The 19,977-nt window shown below is 56.0% G+C and overlaps 6 protein-coding genes across 6 annotated transcripts; 2 read left to right on the forward strand and 4 right to left on the reverse strand.

Annotated features, from left to right (window-relative positions):
- Window positions 1–192: 192 nt before the first annotated feature.
- On the forward strand, window positions 193–2,554 carry SPRG_05572 (hypothetical protein). Its single transcript, XM_012344289.1, has one exon. The coding sequence runs from the start codon at window positions 271–273 to the stop codon at window positions 2,530–2,532; it is 2,262 nt and encodes a 753-aa protein (XP_012199679.1). The 5' UTR covers window positions 193–270; the 3' UTR covers window positions 2,533–2,554.
- A 467-nt stretch (window positions 2,555–3,021) lies between these two features.
- Window positions 3,022–4,390, reverse strand: SPRG_05573 (hypothetical protein). The gene is made up of 3 exons (XM_012344290.1): window positions 3,651–4,390; window positions 3,528–3,605; window positions 3,022–3,409 (listed from the first exon to the last, which is right to left on the reverse strand). Exons 1-3 carry the CDS (start codon window positions 4,382–4,384, stop codon window positions 3,070–3,072), a joined length of 1,152 nt encoding a protein of 383 aa, XP_012199680.1. The 5' UTR covers window positions 4,385–4,390; the 3' UTR covers window positions 3,022–3,069.
- Window positions 4,391–6,604: 2,214 nt separating this feature from the next.
- SPRG_05574 (hypothetical protein) lies at window positions 6,605–6,979 on the reverse strand (the record flags this gene model as incomplete). The annotated part of the gene is made up of 1 exon (XM_012344291.1): window positions 6,605–6,979. The coding sequence occupies one exon, from the start codon at window positions 6,977–6,979 to the stop codon at window positions 6,605–6,607; it is 375 nt and encodes a 124-aa protein (XP_012199681.1).
- A 1,031-nt stretch (window positions 6,980–8,010) lies between these two features.
- SPRG_05575 (hypothetical protein) lies at window positions 8,011–8,376 on the reverse strand (the record flags this gene model as incomplete). The annotated part of the gene is made up of 1 exon (XM_012344292.1): window positions 8,011–8,376. One exon carries the CDS (start codon window positions 8,374–8,376, stop codon window positions 8,011–8,013), a length of 366 nt encoding a protein of 121 aa, XP_012199682.1.
- A 1,890-nt stretch (window positions 8,377–10,266) lies between these two features.
- SPRG_05576 (hypothetical protein) lies at window positions 10,267–11,408 on the reverse strand (the record flags this gene model as incomplete). The annotated part of the gene is made up of 1 exon (XM_012344293.1): window positions 10,267–11,408. One exon carries the CDS (start codon window positions 11,406–11,408, stop codon window positions 10,365–10,367), a length of 1,044 nt encoding a protein of 347 aa, XP_012199683.1. The 3' UTR covers window positions 10,267–10,364.
- Window positions 11,409–18,462: 7,054 nt separating this feature from the next.
- SPRG_05577 (hypothetical protein) lies at window positions 18,463–19,690 on the forward strand. The gene has a single exon (XM_012344294.1). It carries the CDS (start codon window positions 18,482–18,484, stop codon window positions 19,598–19,600), a length of 1,119 nt encoding a protein of 372 aa, XP_012199684.1. The 5' UTR covers window positions 18,463–18,481; the 3' UTR covers window positions 19,601–19,690.
- Window positions 19,691–19,977: the final 287 nt, after the last annotated feature.

The following is a 19,977-nucleotide window of genomic DNA, read 5'->3' on the forward strand; positions in this document are numbered from 1 at the left end:
TCCTCTACGATCTATGCGGTCCGTCGATGGTAGTCAGCTGTGGTGGCGCCACGTCACGTTGCGCGCGGCTTGAAAAACCACTTCGCGGCGGTTTTAGGCACATATCTGATTGTAGCCAATCATATTGCAGAAAACAGCATGATCGTACAGGATTGGTGGATTTAAAGCGAGCGGCAAGGCCATTGGGCGAAAGGCGACCGCAGGGCTCGGGGTGATTGCTCATGAAGATGGGCGAAGGGACCTGGCGGAGGCACTTTGCAATCCTCCGCCATGGCGCACCTCATCTCGCACGAAGACGTGGCGCGCATGCCGACGCCCGGCAGCAACGCGCCGACGCGCCTCGGCTTCAGCCCCAACGGCCGCCTCCTCACGTACCTCCACAGCTCCAACAACGAGCTCACGCAGCAGCTGTACGGCCTCGACATGGGCTCGCTCGCGGTGTCGCTGGTCGCGCGGCCGCCCGGCTCGGGCAACACGGAGAGCAATCTCTCGCTCGAAGAGAAGCTGCGCCGCGAGCGTCAGCGCCAGATGGGCACGGGTATCACGTCGTTCCTTTGGTGTCCGACGCCGCACTCGACGCGCATCGTGTACCCGCTGCAGGGCAACTTGTACCTCCAGGAGCGCCCGGGCGCCGAGCTTGTCTTGCTCTTTGACAAGGCGTCGACGGGCGCGAAGGGCGGCGCGATCGACCCGCAGTACTCGCCGGATGGCAAGTACATTGCGTTTGTCCAAGAAAGCGAGCTCTACGTGCTTGCGGCCGAGCCGAACGCCGACGGGTCGCTGCCGACAGCGATTCAGGTCACGACCGGCGCCCGGGAGAGCGGCAAGAGCAACGGCCTCGCGTGCTTTGTCACGCAGGAAGAACTCTCGCGCTTCCACGGCTTTTGGTGGTCGCCCGACTCGGCCCACCTTGCGTTCGAGGAGATTGACGACACGCACATTCCGCAGTTCCGCATCATGCACTCGGGCAGCCCGGAGGTCGGCGACGGCGCGCAGGAAGACCACCGGTACCCGTTCGCGGGCGAGGCCAACCCGAAGCGCCGCCTCGGCGTGCTCCCGCTTCGCCTCGACACCCCCGATGTCTTTCAATCGCCGATCTGGATGGACTTTGCCGGCGACGACGACGACTTTTACATTTCGCGCGTCAACTGGCTCCTCGACGGCAGCCTCGGCGTGCAGACGCTCAACCGTCTCCAGACCGACGCGGCCTTTCTGCGCTTCCACCCGACGACCGGTGTCGCCACCACGCTGCTCACCGAGCACTCGGACGTGTGGCTCAACGCGCATTACCTCTTCCGCAACCTCGAGCACCGCGGCAATGGCGCGTTTACCTTTCTCTGGGCGTCCGAGCGGTCGGGTTTCATGCATTTGTACCTCTACGAGTATGCCAACGGCGCGGCCAGCGTCGTCGGCCAGCTCACGTTTGGCGAGGGCAACGTCGAGGCGATTGAGGGCATTGACCTTGAGCACGACCGGCTCTACTTTTCCGGCAACCTCGACGAGCCCACCGAGCGCCACTTGTACGTGACCTCGCTCTCCAAGCCGATGACGCCGCCGACCAAGATCACGACGATTGGTGGCGTCCACTCGATCACGATGGACGGTGCGTGCACGACGCTGGTGGATGTGTACAGCAACCTTATGACGCCGCCGACGGCCGTTGTCTACCGCCTCGTCAACGGCAATGAGCTCACGCCCGTGCACACGCTCCACACGACGTCGGACCCGCGCTTGACGCTCCTCTCAGATCGCATCCAAGCGCCGACCCTCTTTAGCTTTCGCACGCGCGACGAGACGACGACGCTGTATGGTGCGATCTACAAGCCCGACGCGAGCATTTACGGCCATGGCCCGTACCCGACGATGGTCAACGTCTACGGCGGTCCGCACGTGATGCGCGTCCAGAACGCATGGAACGTCACGGTCGACATGCGTGCGCAGATGTTCCGTCAGATGGGCTATGCCGTCCTCAAGGTCGACAACCGCGGCACGTTCCGTCGCGGCGTTGCGTTTGAAGGCGCGATTAAGCATGCGATGGGTACGATCGAAATCTCGGACCAAGAAGACGGCGTGCACAAGTGCATTGCCGATGGCACGACGATCGCCGGTCGCGTTGGCATGGTGGGCTGGAGCTACGGCGGCTACATGAGCGCGATCTCGCTTGTCAAGGCGCCCGAGACGTTCAAGCTCGCGATTGCCGGCGCGCCCGTCACGTCCTGGGACGGCTACGACACGTGCTACACGGAGCGGTACATGTCGACGCCGCAGCTCAACCCGACTGGGTACGCGCGCGGCAACGTCATGAACTACGTGCAGCACATGCAGCCGCACCAGAAGCTGCTCTTGATCCACGGCCTCATTGATGAAAACGTGCACTTCCGCCATACCGCGCGTCTCATCAATGCGCTCATTTCGGCGCGCAAGCACTATGATCTGCTGCTGTTTCCCAAGGAACGCCACTCGCCGCGCCACCTCGAAGACCGCATCTACATGGAGCAGCGCATCGCCGAGTACGTCTCGGCGCACTTGTAAATCGTGTCGTAATCACAACGTGTCTTTTTTTGTTAAGTGTCGAGGCGATAGATAGAACACACGCCCCGCCCCACACACGGTATGCCTTCAACAAGGACATCAAGGATTCTCCTCTTGAATAACACTGGATTGGCCACCACGGGACGCCATTGTGCACAGCACGCGCCTGGCGTGCCAAAGCGTCGTTTTACTAGAGACCACGCATCTATCTTCGCGGGACGCGGTGGACTGACGGTTTCGCTTTCTGATTGACAGTTACTGAACATGGATGGCTGGGACGCGCCGACACGAGAACGAGGGTAGTGCGGGCCATCATTGGATTATGTATAGATAGCATCGACAGAGCGCAACCATATTACTTTACATCGACATGTCCATGGCAGCCAGTAGGACTGGTATGGTATGCGGAGACATATGATCGATATACAGCAGCAGGCGGTTGAAGCCTCCTCGTGGCCACACAATCGCACGTGCGAGGTTGAATATGTGTAAAAATTTAGAGGTATTATTTTTGTGCGTTAAATAGGGTGTATGACTCTAATCGAGCGTGGGTTCTTGGAGGCGGAGGCGAATTTGCTCGACGAGGTTGCGCTGCGTCTGGATGCACGCGTCCATTTCCGCAAAGGCGGGCTCCTCTGGAAGATCGGCCAGTGACCCGGTCGTCGTGATAGAGCTATTGCGGACACCGACGCTCGACCGACGGCACTTGTCGTCGTACAACGTCGCACCGTTCGCGTTCGACGTGTGCGCTTGGTTGGAGTAGAAGCGGCGCCGCGCAATCACCGAGTGCAAGATCGCATCTTCGTCCATCCACGCGAGGTGGTGCATGGGCAGCTTGGGGTCTTTCGCGACAACAAAGCACTTTTGCAAAAGGGCTCTTGGGCCACCGCGCCGCGCGGAAGCGCTCGCGGAACTTTGATATGGCATCGTCGGCACATGACCTAGTCCAGCGATGAGATGCGTTCGATCCAATATATGATGGCTTTGTTGCGTACATGATGACAGGCCAGACACACGTGCTTGTGATGAAAGCACTGAGCTTATCACCGCACGAGCCACAGGCGCGGGTGCGGCTACATCGCATGAGTCGCCGCACTGAAACGATGCACAAGACGTACCGGTCGTCGTAGTCGACGGGCTGATGCATGGCCGCGAGGAGGAGTCGCTTCTTTTGCGCGAGCATCGAGATGCGGTGCGTCACCGGCATGTGCGTCGCGACCTGCTGGTTGAAGAGCCACGCGGGAAACTTGCCCTGGGGGTCCACAAAACTATAATGCACGTCCTGGACACGGCCGGTCGCGTTCTCGACGAAGAGCGAGATGGACTGGAGGCGGTACGCGATGACGTCGCGCGGGAGGTCGCCAGGCATCGACTCGCGCATGATGAAGAGCACGCGCTGCCCGAGGTCGTCGGTCAGCGACCCCGAGTACTCGACAAACGTCGTGCCTCGCTTTTCAAAGCCGCCCGTCATGTAGATCTGCTTGGTCTTGGTGCCGAGCCACCGAAACGGGTCGTCGATTGTCGCGGCGAACACTGTCTCAAGGACTGCCGCATCGAGGTACTTGTCGCCGTGCACGAGGCCTTCTAGGATGCGCTGGTCCTCCGAGGTCGCGGCGTAGCAGAGGTCGAGAACGTCGTCGAGCGACCGGACCGAGTTGCCGATCGAGAGCACCTCAAGGAAGGGCGACGCGGATGTCGTGCGTGTAAAGAGGTGCTGGCCATGCTTGGCTTTCGCAAAGCGGTATCCGCTGCAGAGCTCGTCGCGGCCGCTCGTGTACGCCTGCAAGAGTGTCTGGACAGCGCCGTCCAGCGTGAGCTGAAGCGATAGCCACGCGTCGCTGTCGAGTCCCATTGTGGGTCTACGTATCGAATTGAAGAGTGCGACCATCCCACAGCGATCCAGACAGACATCAAAGAGCAAAGATACCAAGGTAAGAGGCCAGAGAGAGCGCGGCCGCGACGTATGCATACGGTTGGTCACGCCGTGGCGCAGGTCGCAACGGTCTGGCAGTTACACTCTGTCATGGAGATTGCACATGATGGCTTGTCGTGCAGCGTCCGTTGTCCATCGCAAAACCAGCGGCTTGGACTGGAATCGTCTCCGAGAGAGGCACAATACGTCGACTGTTATCTCGTACCCATGCAGTGGCATCGTGGATTAGAGCACTGGAGGTCAATCGCGAGGCGGCAATCGAGTCAACAGCTTTGCAAATACTGTATCTGGTTTTGGTCGAGTGTTACTCACGTAGGTTACCACCGGTTGGTAGCTAGCGTGACATCTGCACGTTGCACATAGCGTGAAGTTGAAGTGATGCGCTGTCAACCGCGGGCGATTCTTTCTCGCGCTGGCGCACACGCTGCCGGTGCAACGACGCAGAACATGCCGGCGATGTGAAGGAGAGCACTGACGTGCAAGAGGGAGTAGGTTTCGATCTAATCCTTACCATACTCGATAGGATTCCATTCCAGGGAAACTCAACTGCCGATGTCGTCGAGCTGGAGAGCACCGTGGACGTCTGTGCGCCATTGAAATGGGCCGTCGATTTCGTTTTCCAAAGTGACGGGCGTACTATTAATACGCTGATCGTCGCAACAACCGAGAGGCAGCTCCACGAGGCGAGTAAACGCGTACGACCGTGAGGATAGCTATACCGTATATTTCCCGGAAATACATACCGGTATCCGGCTGTGTGACACATCAGCGCCCAGAAGTGTGCCAAGTCCATGGAAACGCAGCGCTGCGTGCGGACCGACGTGGGGTCCAACTACACAAGGGTAGTATGCGGCTGGTACCCCCTCCTTGCATCTCGCCAACGGATCTTTGGCTGCGATACAAGGCCTCGTGACCCAAGACAACCCGCGAGAGACGGATCGGTGTCTTGGTGATGCAAGCCATTTCTCCTGGGACAACTCAAAGACTGTACCAGTACATGGCCAGTACGACCATGTGTTTATCCTCGCTTGACGAGGGGCCAACATGACGCACATGCCAACCCTTACGAGCGCATTTAGAAAGTCCACCTTATCTTTATAATTGCATGCAATATACTCAGTCCTAAAAATATATCTTTACGCAGGCTCCCGTAGGGACGTTTCCTCGTCGCGATACACGGTGGAGAGCCGGCGACTCATCGGCGCTGGCGCAAGATACCGACGGTAGCACGCTGCCACGTCATGGACCATGTAACGGCCGAAAAGCGTGTGGCCGCGCGTTTTCTATGGTCATGTCTGGCGTGTGCCTCACGACACCTTGTCGCGTCTCTAGTCCTACTGCATGAACAAACATGTCACAGACAATGTTTCCACAATAGTTGCATGAACTTATATCGACACGACGTCGGTCGAAGGAAGCCAACGCAGAATGACATGACAAAACAGACACGCTCGTGCGTCGAGACACGAGGACGCTGGGGAACGAGGCGTAAATGTAGTCCATGGACACGTGCTTGTAGAGCGGCTCGAAGGTGCCGTTAAAATTGACGCCCACGTCACAATGATGTCGGCGAGTGCTTCGTGCACGGCATACGTCATGCGTGCAATCATCACCGGCTTCCTGACGACCGAGTCATCCGCCAATCAAAGTACGGGACACGATGGAAAAACCTCTCGAGGCACGAAGGACGTTATGTGTGGGCGGGAAAAAGGCCAGAACCCTCCTGCCAAGGTAGAAGAAACCAATCTTTTTTAGAGCCCAAAGTCGCCACCGATCACGTTGTTGTCATGAGAATGCGAACTCGTTTCTGCTTCTCTAGACTCTACAAGTTTCATTTTCGCAGACTAAAAGTTGAACTCGCAGTTGGATATATTAGAATTCCCGAGTGCCTAGTGACGCGCAAAGCATGTATCGAACCGATATGAGTCCGGATGCAACCTCATTTCGACTTGGCTTCAAACGTTGTCGGCCACATCCAACGTCTCGAGTACCGATCGGAAGCCTAGCCCGTTGTTGTTGAAGTGGGTCGTCTATTACAATAGATAAAACTATGCTAAATAAAATGATCGGACTTTCTTCGTTGTGTACACTCGGTGAAGCCTTGCCCGTACATATTGTTGGGTACGACCACGAGTATCTTCAACGCGCCACGCTACGCAGACCCGCCACAAACGCAGGCACCAGGTCGTCGTCGAGCTGCGCTACCACAAGCTCCAGCGACGTGAGGCGCGACAGCATCGGTGTCAGACACGACTGCGCCGCGAGCTCGCCAAAGTAGTTGTAGCTGAGATGATCAAGGCGTGCGGGCTGCAGAGCGCGCGCCAAGTCGGCGAGTATGGCGTCGGTCGGCGTGTCATCGATGTCGTCTGTAAATTCGTGGAGCTCGTGGTCGAAGTACAGCTCGCGCAGGCTGGCCGGGAGGCGGCGCCCAAGGAAGCCATCAATGCCATTCACTTTGGCGAGCTTGATCTCGACAAGTGTCGAGCTTGCGTGCAGAGCGCTGCAGAACGCCATGGCGGGGTCCATTGGCATGCGCGATTTGTTGGACAAGTGGAGAGTTGTCGCCGGCGCACCCAGTCGCGCAAGTGGTAGCCAAGTCGAAGTGGTGCCTCAATCGACTTCAGATCAATGGTCAGCGTCTGCACCGCAGGGAGCGCCGTCGCACACAGCAGGGCGTCATACACCAGCTGCTCGCCAATCGCCTCATTCGTGACGAGCACGGCAAGGCTGCGCATTGAGCACGAGGTCGGCAAGCGCGTTGCCTTCGTGCAGCGGTATCGTTACCAGATCGATCGCAAGATTGAGATCACCAATCGCAGGGCCAACCACGCGCACTAGAGCGACGAATTGGCTGAGCAGGCGAATTGCGTCCGCAGTGCGTATCTTGGGTTGCAGGGACACCGTCTCACGCAGAGACACAAGTGCCTCAGGCGATAAGTCAGCAAGCTCATGCAGCCAAATGCTTGGCCACTGGAACGTCACACGCTGGTCGGTGCTGTATCTCGGAGCGTGCGAACAGCGGTAAGCGCGCGGGTCCGCAGAGACGCTGGGATTGCATCAATGTAGCTCGTAGAGTCTTCGTACCGCTCAATGAAGCGAGCGATGGCTTCAAGAAGGCCTGGCTGCAGCAGACCTTCGGTCACGTCTCGACACACCCGCGTCGTCGGTCGCTCGGTCATCCAGAAAGGCCGAACAGCAAAGTGATTATGATTTGCTGGCTGAAACCGATTTGACCAATCAGAGAAGAATTCTTAGAATTCGGTTACCACTGGTCCTTCGTAGTCGCGCGTATAGTCGAATCACGAAGCGCACTCGAGCACGGAGCTCACTCGCTCGCTCATCGTTTGCATCTGTGCATCAGGACCAGAAGAAGTGTTTTCGCTACGAGAGAGCTGATCACTTCGCGGCCAGAGGACGACGTACCCCGGGGCATGATTGTATGATCAACCCGATACGTTGTTCATTCCCATTGCTTCGCCTCGACTACTAAGTCGCACACAACAACGAATCATCTCTCATAGTGCATACTAAAGATCCCTATATTGTTAAATGGGCTCGAGCCATGCGAGGTCAATCGCGTCGATCCACTGCGGCGTACACTCGAAGACAAGCGCGTCCAGGTTCTCGAGACCGAGTTCGCGTGTGTACGACGTCCCTGCACAAGTACTGTGGGCGTCTGACCTTGATGTTAGCCAGAATTGGTGTTTGGGGCACACAGTGTGGCCTTGCGTGAAGGCGTGGCACTTGGGGAACGAGCAGCGCTTGCGAGCACCGTGCTTGACGCAGAGCTTGCGCGCGTAGACTTGGTTGTCGCAATCCATGACCGAGCACACGTGGCGGTTCTTGTGAAAGGCGCATTTGTACGAGTCGCGAAACACGGGCTCAGAGCAGTCGCGAAAGACACAGCGCATGAGGATCGAAATTGGAAATGGAAAACGAAGACGTCAACAGCATTGCTTGTTTGGAGCCGCGGATACCCATGTGGTTAGGAACTTGTGGCTCTTAGAGTGCCCAGATGGTGGCGCGTTTCGCATGGTTAGTGGAAACAGAAAGCGACGACGTACCTCCGGCTATCGCTGTATCCCAGACCATCAGTGGATTCGTGTGACGTTGTCAATCAAAGATGAGCTGTAGTGCCCAGCGGATAGCTGCGTATGTGAGTCTACTAGTCGAGAAACCATATGCCTCTCACAAAACGGTGCTGTTGACTTCAGCTCTGATAAGAAGCGATGCAGCGGTTGCCCAGCCCAAACTTCTTCGTGGATCAACGCCAGTGCACGAGCTATACGCTGTGAACGCATTGGTTTTTGTCGGTCGAGGGCATGGCATGCGGCACAAATGAGAGCATGTTGTTGTTGAAATGAGTCCTCTCGTTATTTTACGGATTAAGGGTCCTATTTCTAGGGTCGTGCTACCTCCAACCTAATATCCGGTAGGCACGAGTTACCGGCATATGCCGTTTTCATCTTGCTACTTCCGTGTGTTCCTTGTGGCACTTGCCGAGCGTGGCCTTATTACGGTGACCGTCTTCAGTGACATTCGTATCCGGATGGGGGGGAGTCCGGATAGAAAAATCGGCGCGTCAGGAATCGAACCGGCGACCTCGGGAGGCAGAAGCAGGAATCATACCGCTCGGCTCAAGCGGCCCCCCCCACACAAATGAGAGCATGTACTATGCGTCACCTGGGTGCATGATCCGTGCATGCAGCTCTCACATTTGATCACCGTATCACTGATACAGACAGCCGAGCTCGTGGATCGGGCCGAGAGCGGGGGCGGAGAAACACCTTCTCGGAGACGTGCTCGACTTGTTTCTGGTCCGTGGCTGAGTGGGTAATACAAACAAGTAGCTCGTAGGTGTAGTCGGTCAGCGACGCACTACTGCCCTTTACATCTGGTACGAGGCGTACACAGATGTTTGAACTTCCAGACCAAACTCGTTCCTTGGGTAGGTCGGACGCGCCCGAGTTGCATCCAGTTGCCGATGTGGACCAACATATCGTTCGCGAAAGTACGTCAGCAATTGATTGTTCCGGAGAAGGCGGCGTGGTGGTAACGCGCATACAGTAAACGAACGACTCTCGCGATGTCTCGTTCTGGCCTTGTACCCTTGTTGGGTTTGAGATTCTGATACCTATGTCGCGACGATGCCACCTCGTCGACAACCCAAGGCACACACTTGTGACGGCGCCAAGGCGTGTCGAGTATTCTGTCTCGAGATGAAGATGTGGCTGGTGCTTGATGCATCTTGATGCTTGTTGATAAGTCGACTTTCAATGGAGCTCCGCAACACGGGTCTGGCTCACGACCGCGGACGCTGCTGGTCGATCAAGTAGCTTGACGACGGACCACATACTAGAAAATAAACCCAAAGTGGTAATCCCGGTAATACACCGCCTGACAAGTTCGTCGACTTTCAATCCACGTCGAAATACGTCCGAGACAATCGTCCTCATAAGACTGCGGTCATGAGTGTACGTACGGCGTACGGGTGTGCAGAAAAATAGCACCATACCATGCCGCTACAAGGTATTAGCAAGGCCATAAGTATACTTTTATTTTATGGCCTTGGTAGTAGTATGCCTTCAAGAAGAGTGATTCCCGCCGATAAGGAAAGGTGAACGAGTGGAGGTTGAGTCAGGTGTACATACTACCTCGCCAAGTGAGGTTCAGACCCATCGGACCCCATCCTTTCTGACTGCGTTGCGTGTGCACCGCGACAAACAAATGCGTTGCCATCGCGGCATAGATGTAATGATAGATAGAGGCACTTTACAGCAACTCCACGTAATGTTTGATTTTAGAGATATATTGATCGATGGATAGATCGATGGAGCAAAGGGTCATTGCGTGTCAGAGTTATGTGGAATGCAGCAAGACGCCACATGTCACATCGCGACTAGTTGCGGCTACGACGCGTCCAGGCCGCATAGATGTAGTCGATCGTCACGCTCTTGTAGAGTGGCTGCATGACGCCATGCACGTCGACAAGGACGTCGAAATGACGGAGCAAGCTCGCTTCCAGCGCGTTGTGCAATGCCATGTTTGCCCGCTCGTCGTCCGTCAAGTGCGCCATCAGCGCGGACTTCATAATGACCGAGAAAAAGTTGGCGACCGCCGCCACGTCCTCAAACGGCATCTCGAGCGAGACCGTCTCGAGCGCCGTCAACGTCAGCTCGGGCACGTCCGCCGTGGCCACACGCACTTCATCCTCGCTGCGAAAATAGAGGGGCAAGCCCATAGCCTCCATGGTAGTAGGCGACACAAGGCCATTCGCGACAGCCTCGACGACCCAGGTGCCAAACGCCTTGTGCAAGAGTTCGGCGGTTGGACTGTGGGTCTTGGACACCATTGTGGTGCAGAGCACACCGTTGTCGCTGAGCTCAACGGCGCGCAGCTGCAGAAACCGCACCAAGTCGTTGTGGGCCGCCGTCTTCCACTCATGCACCAGCGCGGGCGGTGCCTTGTGCGGCACAAACATCGTCACGTGACGACCCGGTAGCGGCGTTGGCAGTTTTGAGAGCCACTGCAGCGAGACGTACGAGAGCGCTAGATCGACCGATTCCGACGGAAGCACGCGTTCGTAAAAGCTCTTGGAGATGACACTGGCGTAGACGTTGGGAAAGCGGTCGAGGTACGACGCTGGGCCATGGAGTGTCTGAAAGAGGGACTCGAAATCGTTGCCGGGCTGGTCCTCGTGGTAGACTAAATACTCGCGCGACAAAGGCGATGGCAACGACGCGTGCAGCTGCTTGAGAACCGTAGCGAGAAGCTCGACCGAGTTGCGGCCTTGGGACGCACCGAGGTCTGCGATACGAAGCAGCGGCGCGTGCTGCTTGGCTACGGCAAGGTGGTTGACGCTGTCTTGGAGAAAGGCGGAGGTGCGGTGCACGATGCTCAGTTGATTGAGCCCGGCCTTGTTGTAGGCGCCACCGCCTTCCATGACGGTCGAGAACCCCCGGCAAATGCGTGACCAAGGACGCGCCAGCATGCGTGATATGTTTGATGAATTGAATTGTGAAGTTTTTTGCCAACGGCGAGAAGAGCACGGTTGGAACGCGATCCAGTGTGGGACATCAAGCAGAACGATCAGACGGGCTCGTGCAAGAACATCGTAAAGGCCACACTCGTCTCGGAGCTGGGTTCACCAATCTGGTCACCTCGTCGTGTCGGTTCACGCGCCGATCGGTTGGCATAGTTTGACGAAACGCTGTGGTGCCTGCGTCGCGTCAGTGACGCGAAAAGCGATCTTGAAAGAGAAAAACAGTGGTGCGGGCCACCACTGCTCTATTATAATAGTGTCATGGCCAACTCAGATCCCATCGATGCCGACTGCGAGGTACTGTAGCGAGGCGCTTGGGTTCTTCAAAAGGTGATATATATCACACCAAGAGGATTATTGAGTTTCGAGATACCATGGTACGTATGCATACCGGTATAAGTACCTGTACACCCACTACTATACCGAAACTCAGTTGACGTGGGCTGCCTGTAAAGCTGCTTGGAGCCGCAACAAACTCCTACGAGTCCCAAGCAAGCGGGTGGGCTCGCTACCCCAGTGCAGCGCCTAGCTCACACTCTGCCGCAGAGCTCAACCGCAGTAGACAATAAATCGGCTATGTGTACCATGTTGGGTGGGGGCTCGATCCCCAAGTATGATGCTCTCTACCGCAAAAACAGTGAAATCCTCTTTTGCGAAGGCTGATGATCCTTTTGAACCGTCCTGCCCGCATGCTTAGCGCTGCGGCGTGCGCTTCAATTGATACGCAATCACTTTCCTATCGACGCTTCGCCAGCGTTGCGGCGTCGTTCTTGTACATTGCGGCACTTGGCTGCATGCATCGAGCACTCTATCTCGCGTGAACACAATACCTGTACTCTCTGCGCTACGCTCAATCGACTCGGATTGATCCACCTCGTTCGTGGCCAGGTTCGTACGCAAAGGGCTTTGCACCTCTGAGGTGTGGTCCGATGCAACGAGGTGCGATCGCTTGCCGCGCCGCTCGGTACTCGACATGACTATCACGAGTGCGGCGGATCCCACAATAAGGCGCCAGCTTCGCGCGTGCGTGTGCTGAGAACGCCTCGTTTTGCCTTGTACGATGCTTCGTGGCGCAATCAACAAGTCGCTGGACTGCTGACCAGTGGGAGGTAGCGGGTTGGAGACCAGAGAGTTACGCGCTGGAGTGCCTATGGTCAATTTTCGCGTCTGATGACACAGCTCAACTTTTTGCCGACGCCTTAGCTTTGTATGTGCGATGATGATGACGTTTTGTCGGCCTCTAGCACCAAGTGAGACACCACCAACCACGACGGTGCTTATAAAATTGAAGGGAATCGATGTTTTATTCCCTTGGTTGAAATCTCCCTTTCATAACCAAAAACGGCGCGTTGGGATCAGAAATCACTCGTGCATCAATCAAATTGACACTGTACATAACGAGTCTCACATTCCTTCGAGCCACGCGAGGTCAATCGCGTCAATCCAATGGGGCGTACACGCCAAAACAAGCGCGTCAAGGTTTTCGAGACCGATCTCTCTTGCGTACGACGTCGAGGATTCTGTCGACATCGCACGCGTGTTGTGGTGGGTTGCTGACTGGGATGCCTGCCAGAACTCGTGTTTATGGCACATGGGATGGCCCTGTGTGAAGGCGTGGCATTGTGGGAACGAGCAGCGCTTGCGAGCACCGTGCTTGACGCAGAGCTTGCGCGCGTAGACTTGGTTGTCGCAATGCATGACCGAGCACACGTGGCGGTTCTTGTGAAAGGCGCATTTGTACGAGTCGCGAAACACGGGCTCGGAGCAGTCGCGAAAGACACAGCGCATGAAGACCAAAATTGAAAAGTGCGCTCCAAGTTGAACTGGTCGCTGCATCGCTCGTTTGGATCCAATAGACAGCTGCGGCGGTGACGTAACGTCCAAACGATTGCCCTCAATCGTCCCAGCCGGTGACGCGTTTCGCACGGTTAATGAAAAAAGAAAAATAAGGCACCACCGGGGCAACGATACCACGTTCGCTTGAGCGTACAGATGAGGCTACTACCTAGTCGCATGCTCAATACACAACCACAATATGTATTCCGTTTCTCGTCGCGCTGTCCATGAGCGGCAGCGGCTCGTGTCCCAGGTGATCCGAATTCTTCTTTTCGGTGGTCATGTTTTGGCGCCGTTCCCGACGGGGGGGTTTGATGCTGGTACGCTTCGCACTCCAAGGACTCGCAGCTATGGGCAGCTCTTGGGGCCATTCGTCAGGTCCATAAAAGGTCCATCTCTGCCACGCATTTCTTTCTATTGAGAGCCCACTCGCAGCAAGGAATGCTGGGTCGACGAACGATGTCGCTGTTACTGTTCGCGGCACATCCCTCGCTTTGCTCGTACGAGATGACCATCTGCGGTCGTCTCCGACTCATGTAAACATGGGTGGATGACTCGCAGAGGACGCCTGCACGCCGCACATTGCTCTCACGTTGATCACAATGCGAGGTGTGTGATGAGGATCACGCAGACATCTGCACCAGCTTTATTTTGATAGAAAAGATATATTAGTAGATTGAAACACAGATGTTCAAGATCGCGGTGCGTGGCTGGACCGCTTGTCGCGTCGGTGGCACACCGGCTTTGCTTGACGTAGGTGATGCCAACGAAGAGCGACAAAAGGCGGCGCCCTAGTAACGTTACCACAGTACACATCACTGAAGGACCTGTCGTCGGACCGAAGACCATTGTGGTGTTCACTTGTTCCTTCCGAGGATGTAGCGTCGTTCGTTGCCTTGTCACGGGAACCGAGCAATCGCATCACATACCGGTACTACAACGAAAAAGTCGTCCGTGTTTGCGTGCCAAGCCAACGTACGTCATATAATAGACGCCAGGAGGTGGTTTGAATCCCGCGACAGACAACGCGACCGCCGTTCGTTGTCCGCGCACGCAGCTCGCGACCGAGATACCGTTGACCAGCATCATTGCAGCATCTTGAAAATTCTATTTAGCAGCGAGAGTGTCTCGACGTGCCGCCCGTTGTAGCTCAGCACGTCGACGACATCGCGTACATCGTGCGTACTAGGTGATACTTCCACGCGGAAACGGCGCTGTCGCCGACCAGATATAGGCAAATTGTCGAAAAAAAGACAGTCGTCTCGTCGGTAGCCTGCTGGCTTGAGCTTGTGCAAACAATCGTTACTGGGCCACTGGACCACCATCGCTTCCCCTCGACGAGGGTGGGACGTGACTCAACGTGTGACTTTTAACACGTGACACGCTTTCGTTGGTCAACCCCAGAGCATGGAGTGCATGTAGTCGTCAAACCTGCTAGTGATGGTGCGGCGTGTACATTTGGTACTTAAGTGTCATTTTTAATGTGTCTGGGAACGAGCACGTGGCGTCTTCGGACACTACTGCTAGATAGCCAAACGACGCTCCGCCGCTCGGTAGCCCCGGCGTCCGATTTGGCCCTGCAGTGATCCGTTGCCGGTCGCAACAACTAGGCACTGATTGCCGCGAGCTGCGAGCTTGCCACATGCACGAAAGTGTCTGCCGGGCCGTCACACGGATGCACGTTCAATAGGATGTGCAAATTTGGTCTTACTAATGCATACAACGTCGTCGACGGCGAGTGGCTGGTTTGAGCCAAAACGGGTGGATTGCCCGGGCTCCTTCATTCTTTGCACAGGCTACACTGCACGGAGCTCCCCAGCAACCAGTGTATCGTTCAGGCTGGTCAAAATTCCATGAGGAGAGGTAAACGATAGGGTCCATGCGTTTTTGCCACAAATTCATGAAAACACTCTAGAGCTCGGTCTTTTTGCCCAAAAGTTTGGGCGAGCGGTCGAGTGGAAAACGTACGTCAGAGGCATGCTGGGCGACGTGACTTGAAAACAAAGCAACTGGAAGCTGCGTTCGTGTCCGCGTCAAGCTGTATGTATCGCACGCAAATGTACGCAGACACTAGTTACATTGCGGAACGCCTCAGCGAGCGACACCAGAGCTTTGGCCTACAAAAGCAGTTGCCACTTGTTTGACATTCGCTGCGCTGTGGCGAGGCGACTTTTTCGGGTTGATGATCTGGCGTCGCTCGCTGCAAGATCACGGCAGGGTTCGCAGCCTGTCGTGTTTATCGGGGAATATTAAATTGTAGGTGCGGTACACAACCAAGTTTAGTCGACACACCGCGTTGACCTGGATGTTCCTGGCCACATCAACACACAGCGACACGCGTTGGAAGGCCCATTGGTAGCGGTCATTGTCCTCGCTCATACACTGATTTCCTTTCCAATACGCGAATACTAGTAACCGTATTTATCCCATTCACATCGTATTTACGCTCATATATACGGTTAATTTGTGGAATGAACGCGGGTGACGTGGCGAAACGACGGGATGGGTCTCGTGACGTGGCCGGCCGCCGAAGTCGCACGTTGAGCTGCCACCTCACGCACATCTGCACGCCAGAGCGACAGAGCGGCAGTGTGCCCTACGCTTGGAACCGTGTACATCCGTTTCTACAATGCCCTTTTGCAATTCGACGCATAGAACAGTACTGTGTAATTAAGAAGCATTGTCATCCCATGTCCATTTACTCGTTTCCACGCAATGCCATACCTTCGCAGCATGCATGACCCATACATCGACGTTGGTAGCCAGCCATAGGATAGCTGCAGGGCCTGTTCGTAGTTTGCCGATCGGCGTCGAGGTTGTAGGCCGCGAGCTGCGCCGCCGACACATCGGTGGGTGGTCATCCAAGCGCTGGTGAGCCACGTAGGCGCGTTGGCCCATAGGGCAGTCCTTGCTGTCAATGCGCGCGCTTCGAAGGATGGTAGGCGACTAGCTCCAACGTGTCATCAATTGTCCCATCCGGTTGTCAATGCGTGGTCCCTTTGTCCCATCCGGGGGGCACCGGGAGATGCGTTTGTTTTCCAACCAACCGCGTGCATGACCAGGAACTCGACTCTGAGTACAAAGGCCTGCATAGAAGATAAGCAGCGTGGTGTATCGGAGCGCATGACCAAATCAATAATCAGCGCAGATAAGGATCCAGTTTAGTTTGCGTGTAAGGTCGCAGTTTGACGTGTGGCTTTGGCCACGCTCAAACAGAGCGAACTCGAACTTTCGCACTTTATTAGCCTGTCGTCGCGAAATGCGATTGGCTTGGACCAACCATCCTGAATCTCATTCGTCGAAATGTAGCCAATCGGTATACCGGATTGAGCATCGACACGTATCCTGCAGCACTTGCTATCAGCATGAATGAGAATGATTTCCAGACCAGCGAGCCGAAAACCACAAAATTCCTGGGTTTGCAGCAGAGGAAGTGCTGGCGAGACGATCTCAGCCGAATTGCGGCTGTGCAACACGCCGAAGTCCACGATTCGGCGTTGCGATGAGAGGGCCGGTAGTATGTAGTATGCCGCTAGGGTACAGTATTGTATTGTGAGGTGATGGATACAGCATGGAAGACTCAATATTCGTCTGGTTCATTACCGGTAGACTTATGGTGCCAAACCCGACCTTGTTGAAGGCGAAGCATTCCATAATCACCGATGCCAGCCGTGGACGCGGCGGTCCGACATGCAAAGGTGTTTACTCTAGAAAGAGTAAGCGGAAGCTCTCCAACATTCACGTGCTACACTTGTTAATGAGCGCCTTCATGTGCATGTGCGCTTTCGCATGCGTCATCGTGCCTTGCAGCGGTTCAATCTCAGCCGCCACCGTCGTTGATAGCCTGTGGCCTCGGCGAGCGACGCCAACTTGTGTATGCATTCGCTTATACAGTGTAACTCATCAGCCCGGTACTGGCATGTCGTGCGACTTGGTTCTACTGGCAGGGTTTGCCCGTGCGATGGCTCTGGCCACATGGAGGTATCAGTCGTGCACAACGGAGATGACTCACAAGCCCTCAATCGGCCTCGCACGTGAGAAAAGTATACCAGAACTGAGTGACTGATACAGGAGCAGCGATCGGATACAAAAACAGAGCTTAATGGCTGGCACGCTGACGTGGCAGCCGTTTCACTGGCCTTTTGACATTGCCGTTGCAAAGGGGATCGTTCCGAGGAGCGGCGGCGCCAAGTACCGAGTAGTACAGTACACGGGTATTGCTGTAAAGACTTGTGTACTGATCGCAAAGCTGCCCACGGCCTCTCATTCGATCAATGGTTTGCTGCATCAAATGATTCTCATGGACCTTAGTCACGGGTGGGTCACGGTCGTCCAGGAAGCGTCCTGTGTGGAGACAATGCAGCGTCCGTGTGCATTTTCAACAGAATTTACAGTGCAGTCAACAGTGCCGTAGTAGCCTCCGGCTTTTAACGGCCTTAGATGTGCAAATGGAACGACGATTTCTGCCACGTTTTCGCGTCGTGTGCAAGCGGCGCGAGGCGCAACCTAGCGCGGCCGATCGGTCGCGTGTTCCTCAAATCCCATGCTCAATACCGGTCACGTTAACGTAAAAGGGCACAATCCTTCGTGCACCGTCACGTCTCGTAGAGGCCTCTGGGCAATAAACATCGACCACCTCGCATTTCAAAGGTAGGAGCCGATTTCGCAGCGCGTCCGTGGGTTGTACTGGATGCGCCACAACACTGCAATGCGAGATCGACTTGGTGCGATGAGCTGGTGCGATGTCGCATGGCGTGCATGGTCGATCCTTTAATGTAATCCTGCCGAACGTGGCCGCCTGCGCGCGAGACGATGGGTCTGATGACATCAATCATTACCGTTACCCAGACGCTGCTGGCTGCGTGCCATTTTGAATTGCTCGGCACCACACATTGAGTATTGTGGCCAGTGTGGCTGCCTTGCATGTCGTGTCCATGTGACGGATTACATCAAGGCCCGACGCGTCTCGAAGGCATTACAAAAGGTGTGTCCGAGGTACTATACAAACCGTCAAAGGGTCGTAGTACACTGTACACCAAGTGGATTGAAGACAGTGGGATATGATTACATCGAAATCAAGATCTTTCGTCGTGTCACGACAGCAAAAACGATCATTTTTGAATTTGCTCGGCATCGCGATGGCCACCGAAACACCCAAGACGCCATCTCTGCACACCAACACGAGCGTCATGCAAGGCGGTGGCGCCTACAACAAATCGGCGGTCGTCCAAATGACGCTTGTCGACTACACCGAGTCGCTGCTACAAACGCAGCTCGATCGATTTGTCGCGTCCTTGCCGTCGACGCCAGCGCTCACATTGCGCATCGCCGACCTCGGTGCGTCCGAAGGGCGCAACTCGGTCGCGCTCCTCTCGGCGGTGCTCCGCCACCTCGAAGCGCGTCTGCCGACATCCATGGAGCGCGAGTACTTTGTCATGCACGAAGACCAGCCCGACAACGACTTTGCATCGCTCCTCTCGACGCTGCGGGCGCCCACATCGTACGTGCAGTCGACGCCGAATGTCTATACGAGCGTGATTGCCAAGAGCTTTTACGAACGGCTCTTGCCGTCGTCGTCGGTCGACATTGTCGTCTCGTACATCTCGCTGCATTGGATGTCTGCGATCCCGCTGCCGCTGCCGGGCAACTACATGACACTCAACGCTCCGACACGCGCCGCGCTGCCCGACATTTGTGCCGCGTGGGCCGCCACCGCGCACCGCGACTGGGTGACGTTTTTGCGTCTCCGTGCGACCGAGCTCGTCGACAATGGCGCCATGTGTCTGACGATGGCCGGGTTCGCCGACCACGCGGTCCAAGTGGCGTGGGCCAACGTCGTGCCGAGCGCGCTCGTCGAGTGCATCCGCCTCGGGTGCCTCTCACAGGCGTCAATGGACAAGATGACGCTGGGTGCGTATCTCCGGACGTGCGACGAGGTGCGCGCGGGCGTCGCCGAGGTGCCGGACTTGGAGCTCCACGAGTGCCAAATGATCGACATGCCGATTGTGGTGCCCAACGCCAAGGCCGGCGCGGCCTTTATGGTGGCGACGACGACGCCATCCGTGGTCTCGGCCATGACATTAGACGAGCGCAACAACGAAGCGTTTTACGCCACGTTTGCCGCGCAACTGGAGAAGCAGTTCGAACGTAGCGTGACGATGCATGGGGTCACCAAGCCGCTGTATGCGCTCCTCGAGATGCGCTACTTGTACTGCGCGCTGACGCGCAAGCCGCGCACCGCATCGAGTTCGGCATGAAGACAAGATTAGTGTTGCTGTCCACAGCAGTAGTATGACCATCGATGCATAATAGCATTATTCGTAGTACATTTTATAGTGTTGTCATGGGCTGCATATATTATGTGGATTCGAGCGCCGAACCTCGTGCCTCGTGGGATGGCTGCGCTCCAAGCAGCCGGCTTCTCAGAGATGACATGGACGACAGCGAGCGGCAGATCTCTTTTGTATTGTATCAAGGCGACCCAAGACGGCCGCCGTTCATCAATTTTCGATAGCAGACTCGGTCGTTTGAAGCGACACGCTCGAGCACCACGCAGACAATATAAGAGCTGATTTATCATTTGGTCCAATTCTAGAGTACTGCGACCGGTTGCCCGGTAGGTAGCTGCGAGTGC

Source organism: Saprolegnia parasitica (genome assembly GCF_000151545.1).
Source record: "Saprolegnia parasitica CBS 223.65 unplaced genomic scaffold supercont2.17, whole genome shotgun sequence".
Classification (NCBI taxonomy): domain Eukaryota; phylum Oomycota; class Saprolegniomycetes; order Saprolegniales; family Saprolegniaceae; genus Saprolegnia; species Saprolegnia parasitica.

Excerpts from the sequence above, each read along its gene's own strand:
- SPRG_05572 (XM_012344289.1), top strand. The coding sequence starts at position 271 with ATGGCGCACCTCATCTCGCACGAAGACGTGGCGCGCATGCCGACGCCC.
- SPRG_05573 (XM_012344290.1), bottom strand. The coding sequence starts at position 4,384 with ATGGGACTCGACAGCGACGCGTGGCTATCGCTTCAGCTCACGCTGGAC. Across the intron at positions 3,606-3,650 it reads CCCGTCGACTACGACGACCG|CCGCACCCGCGCCTGTGGCT; the intron begins GTACGTCTTGTG and ends CATGCGATGTAG. Across the intron at positions 3,410-3,527 it reads TGTGTCTGGCCTGTCATCAT|AGCCCTTTTGCAAAAGTGCT; the intron begins GTACGCAACAAA and ends CGGTGGCCCAAG.
- SPRG_05577 (XM_012344294.1), top strand. The coding sequence starts at position 18,482 with ATGGCCACCGAAACACCCAAGACGCCATCTCTGCACACCAACACGAGC.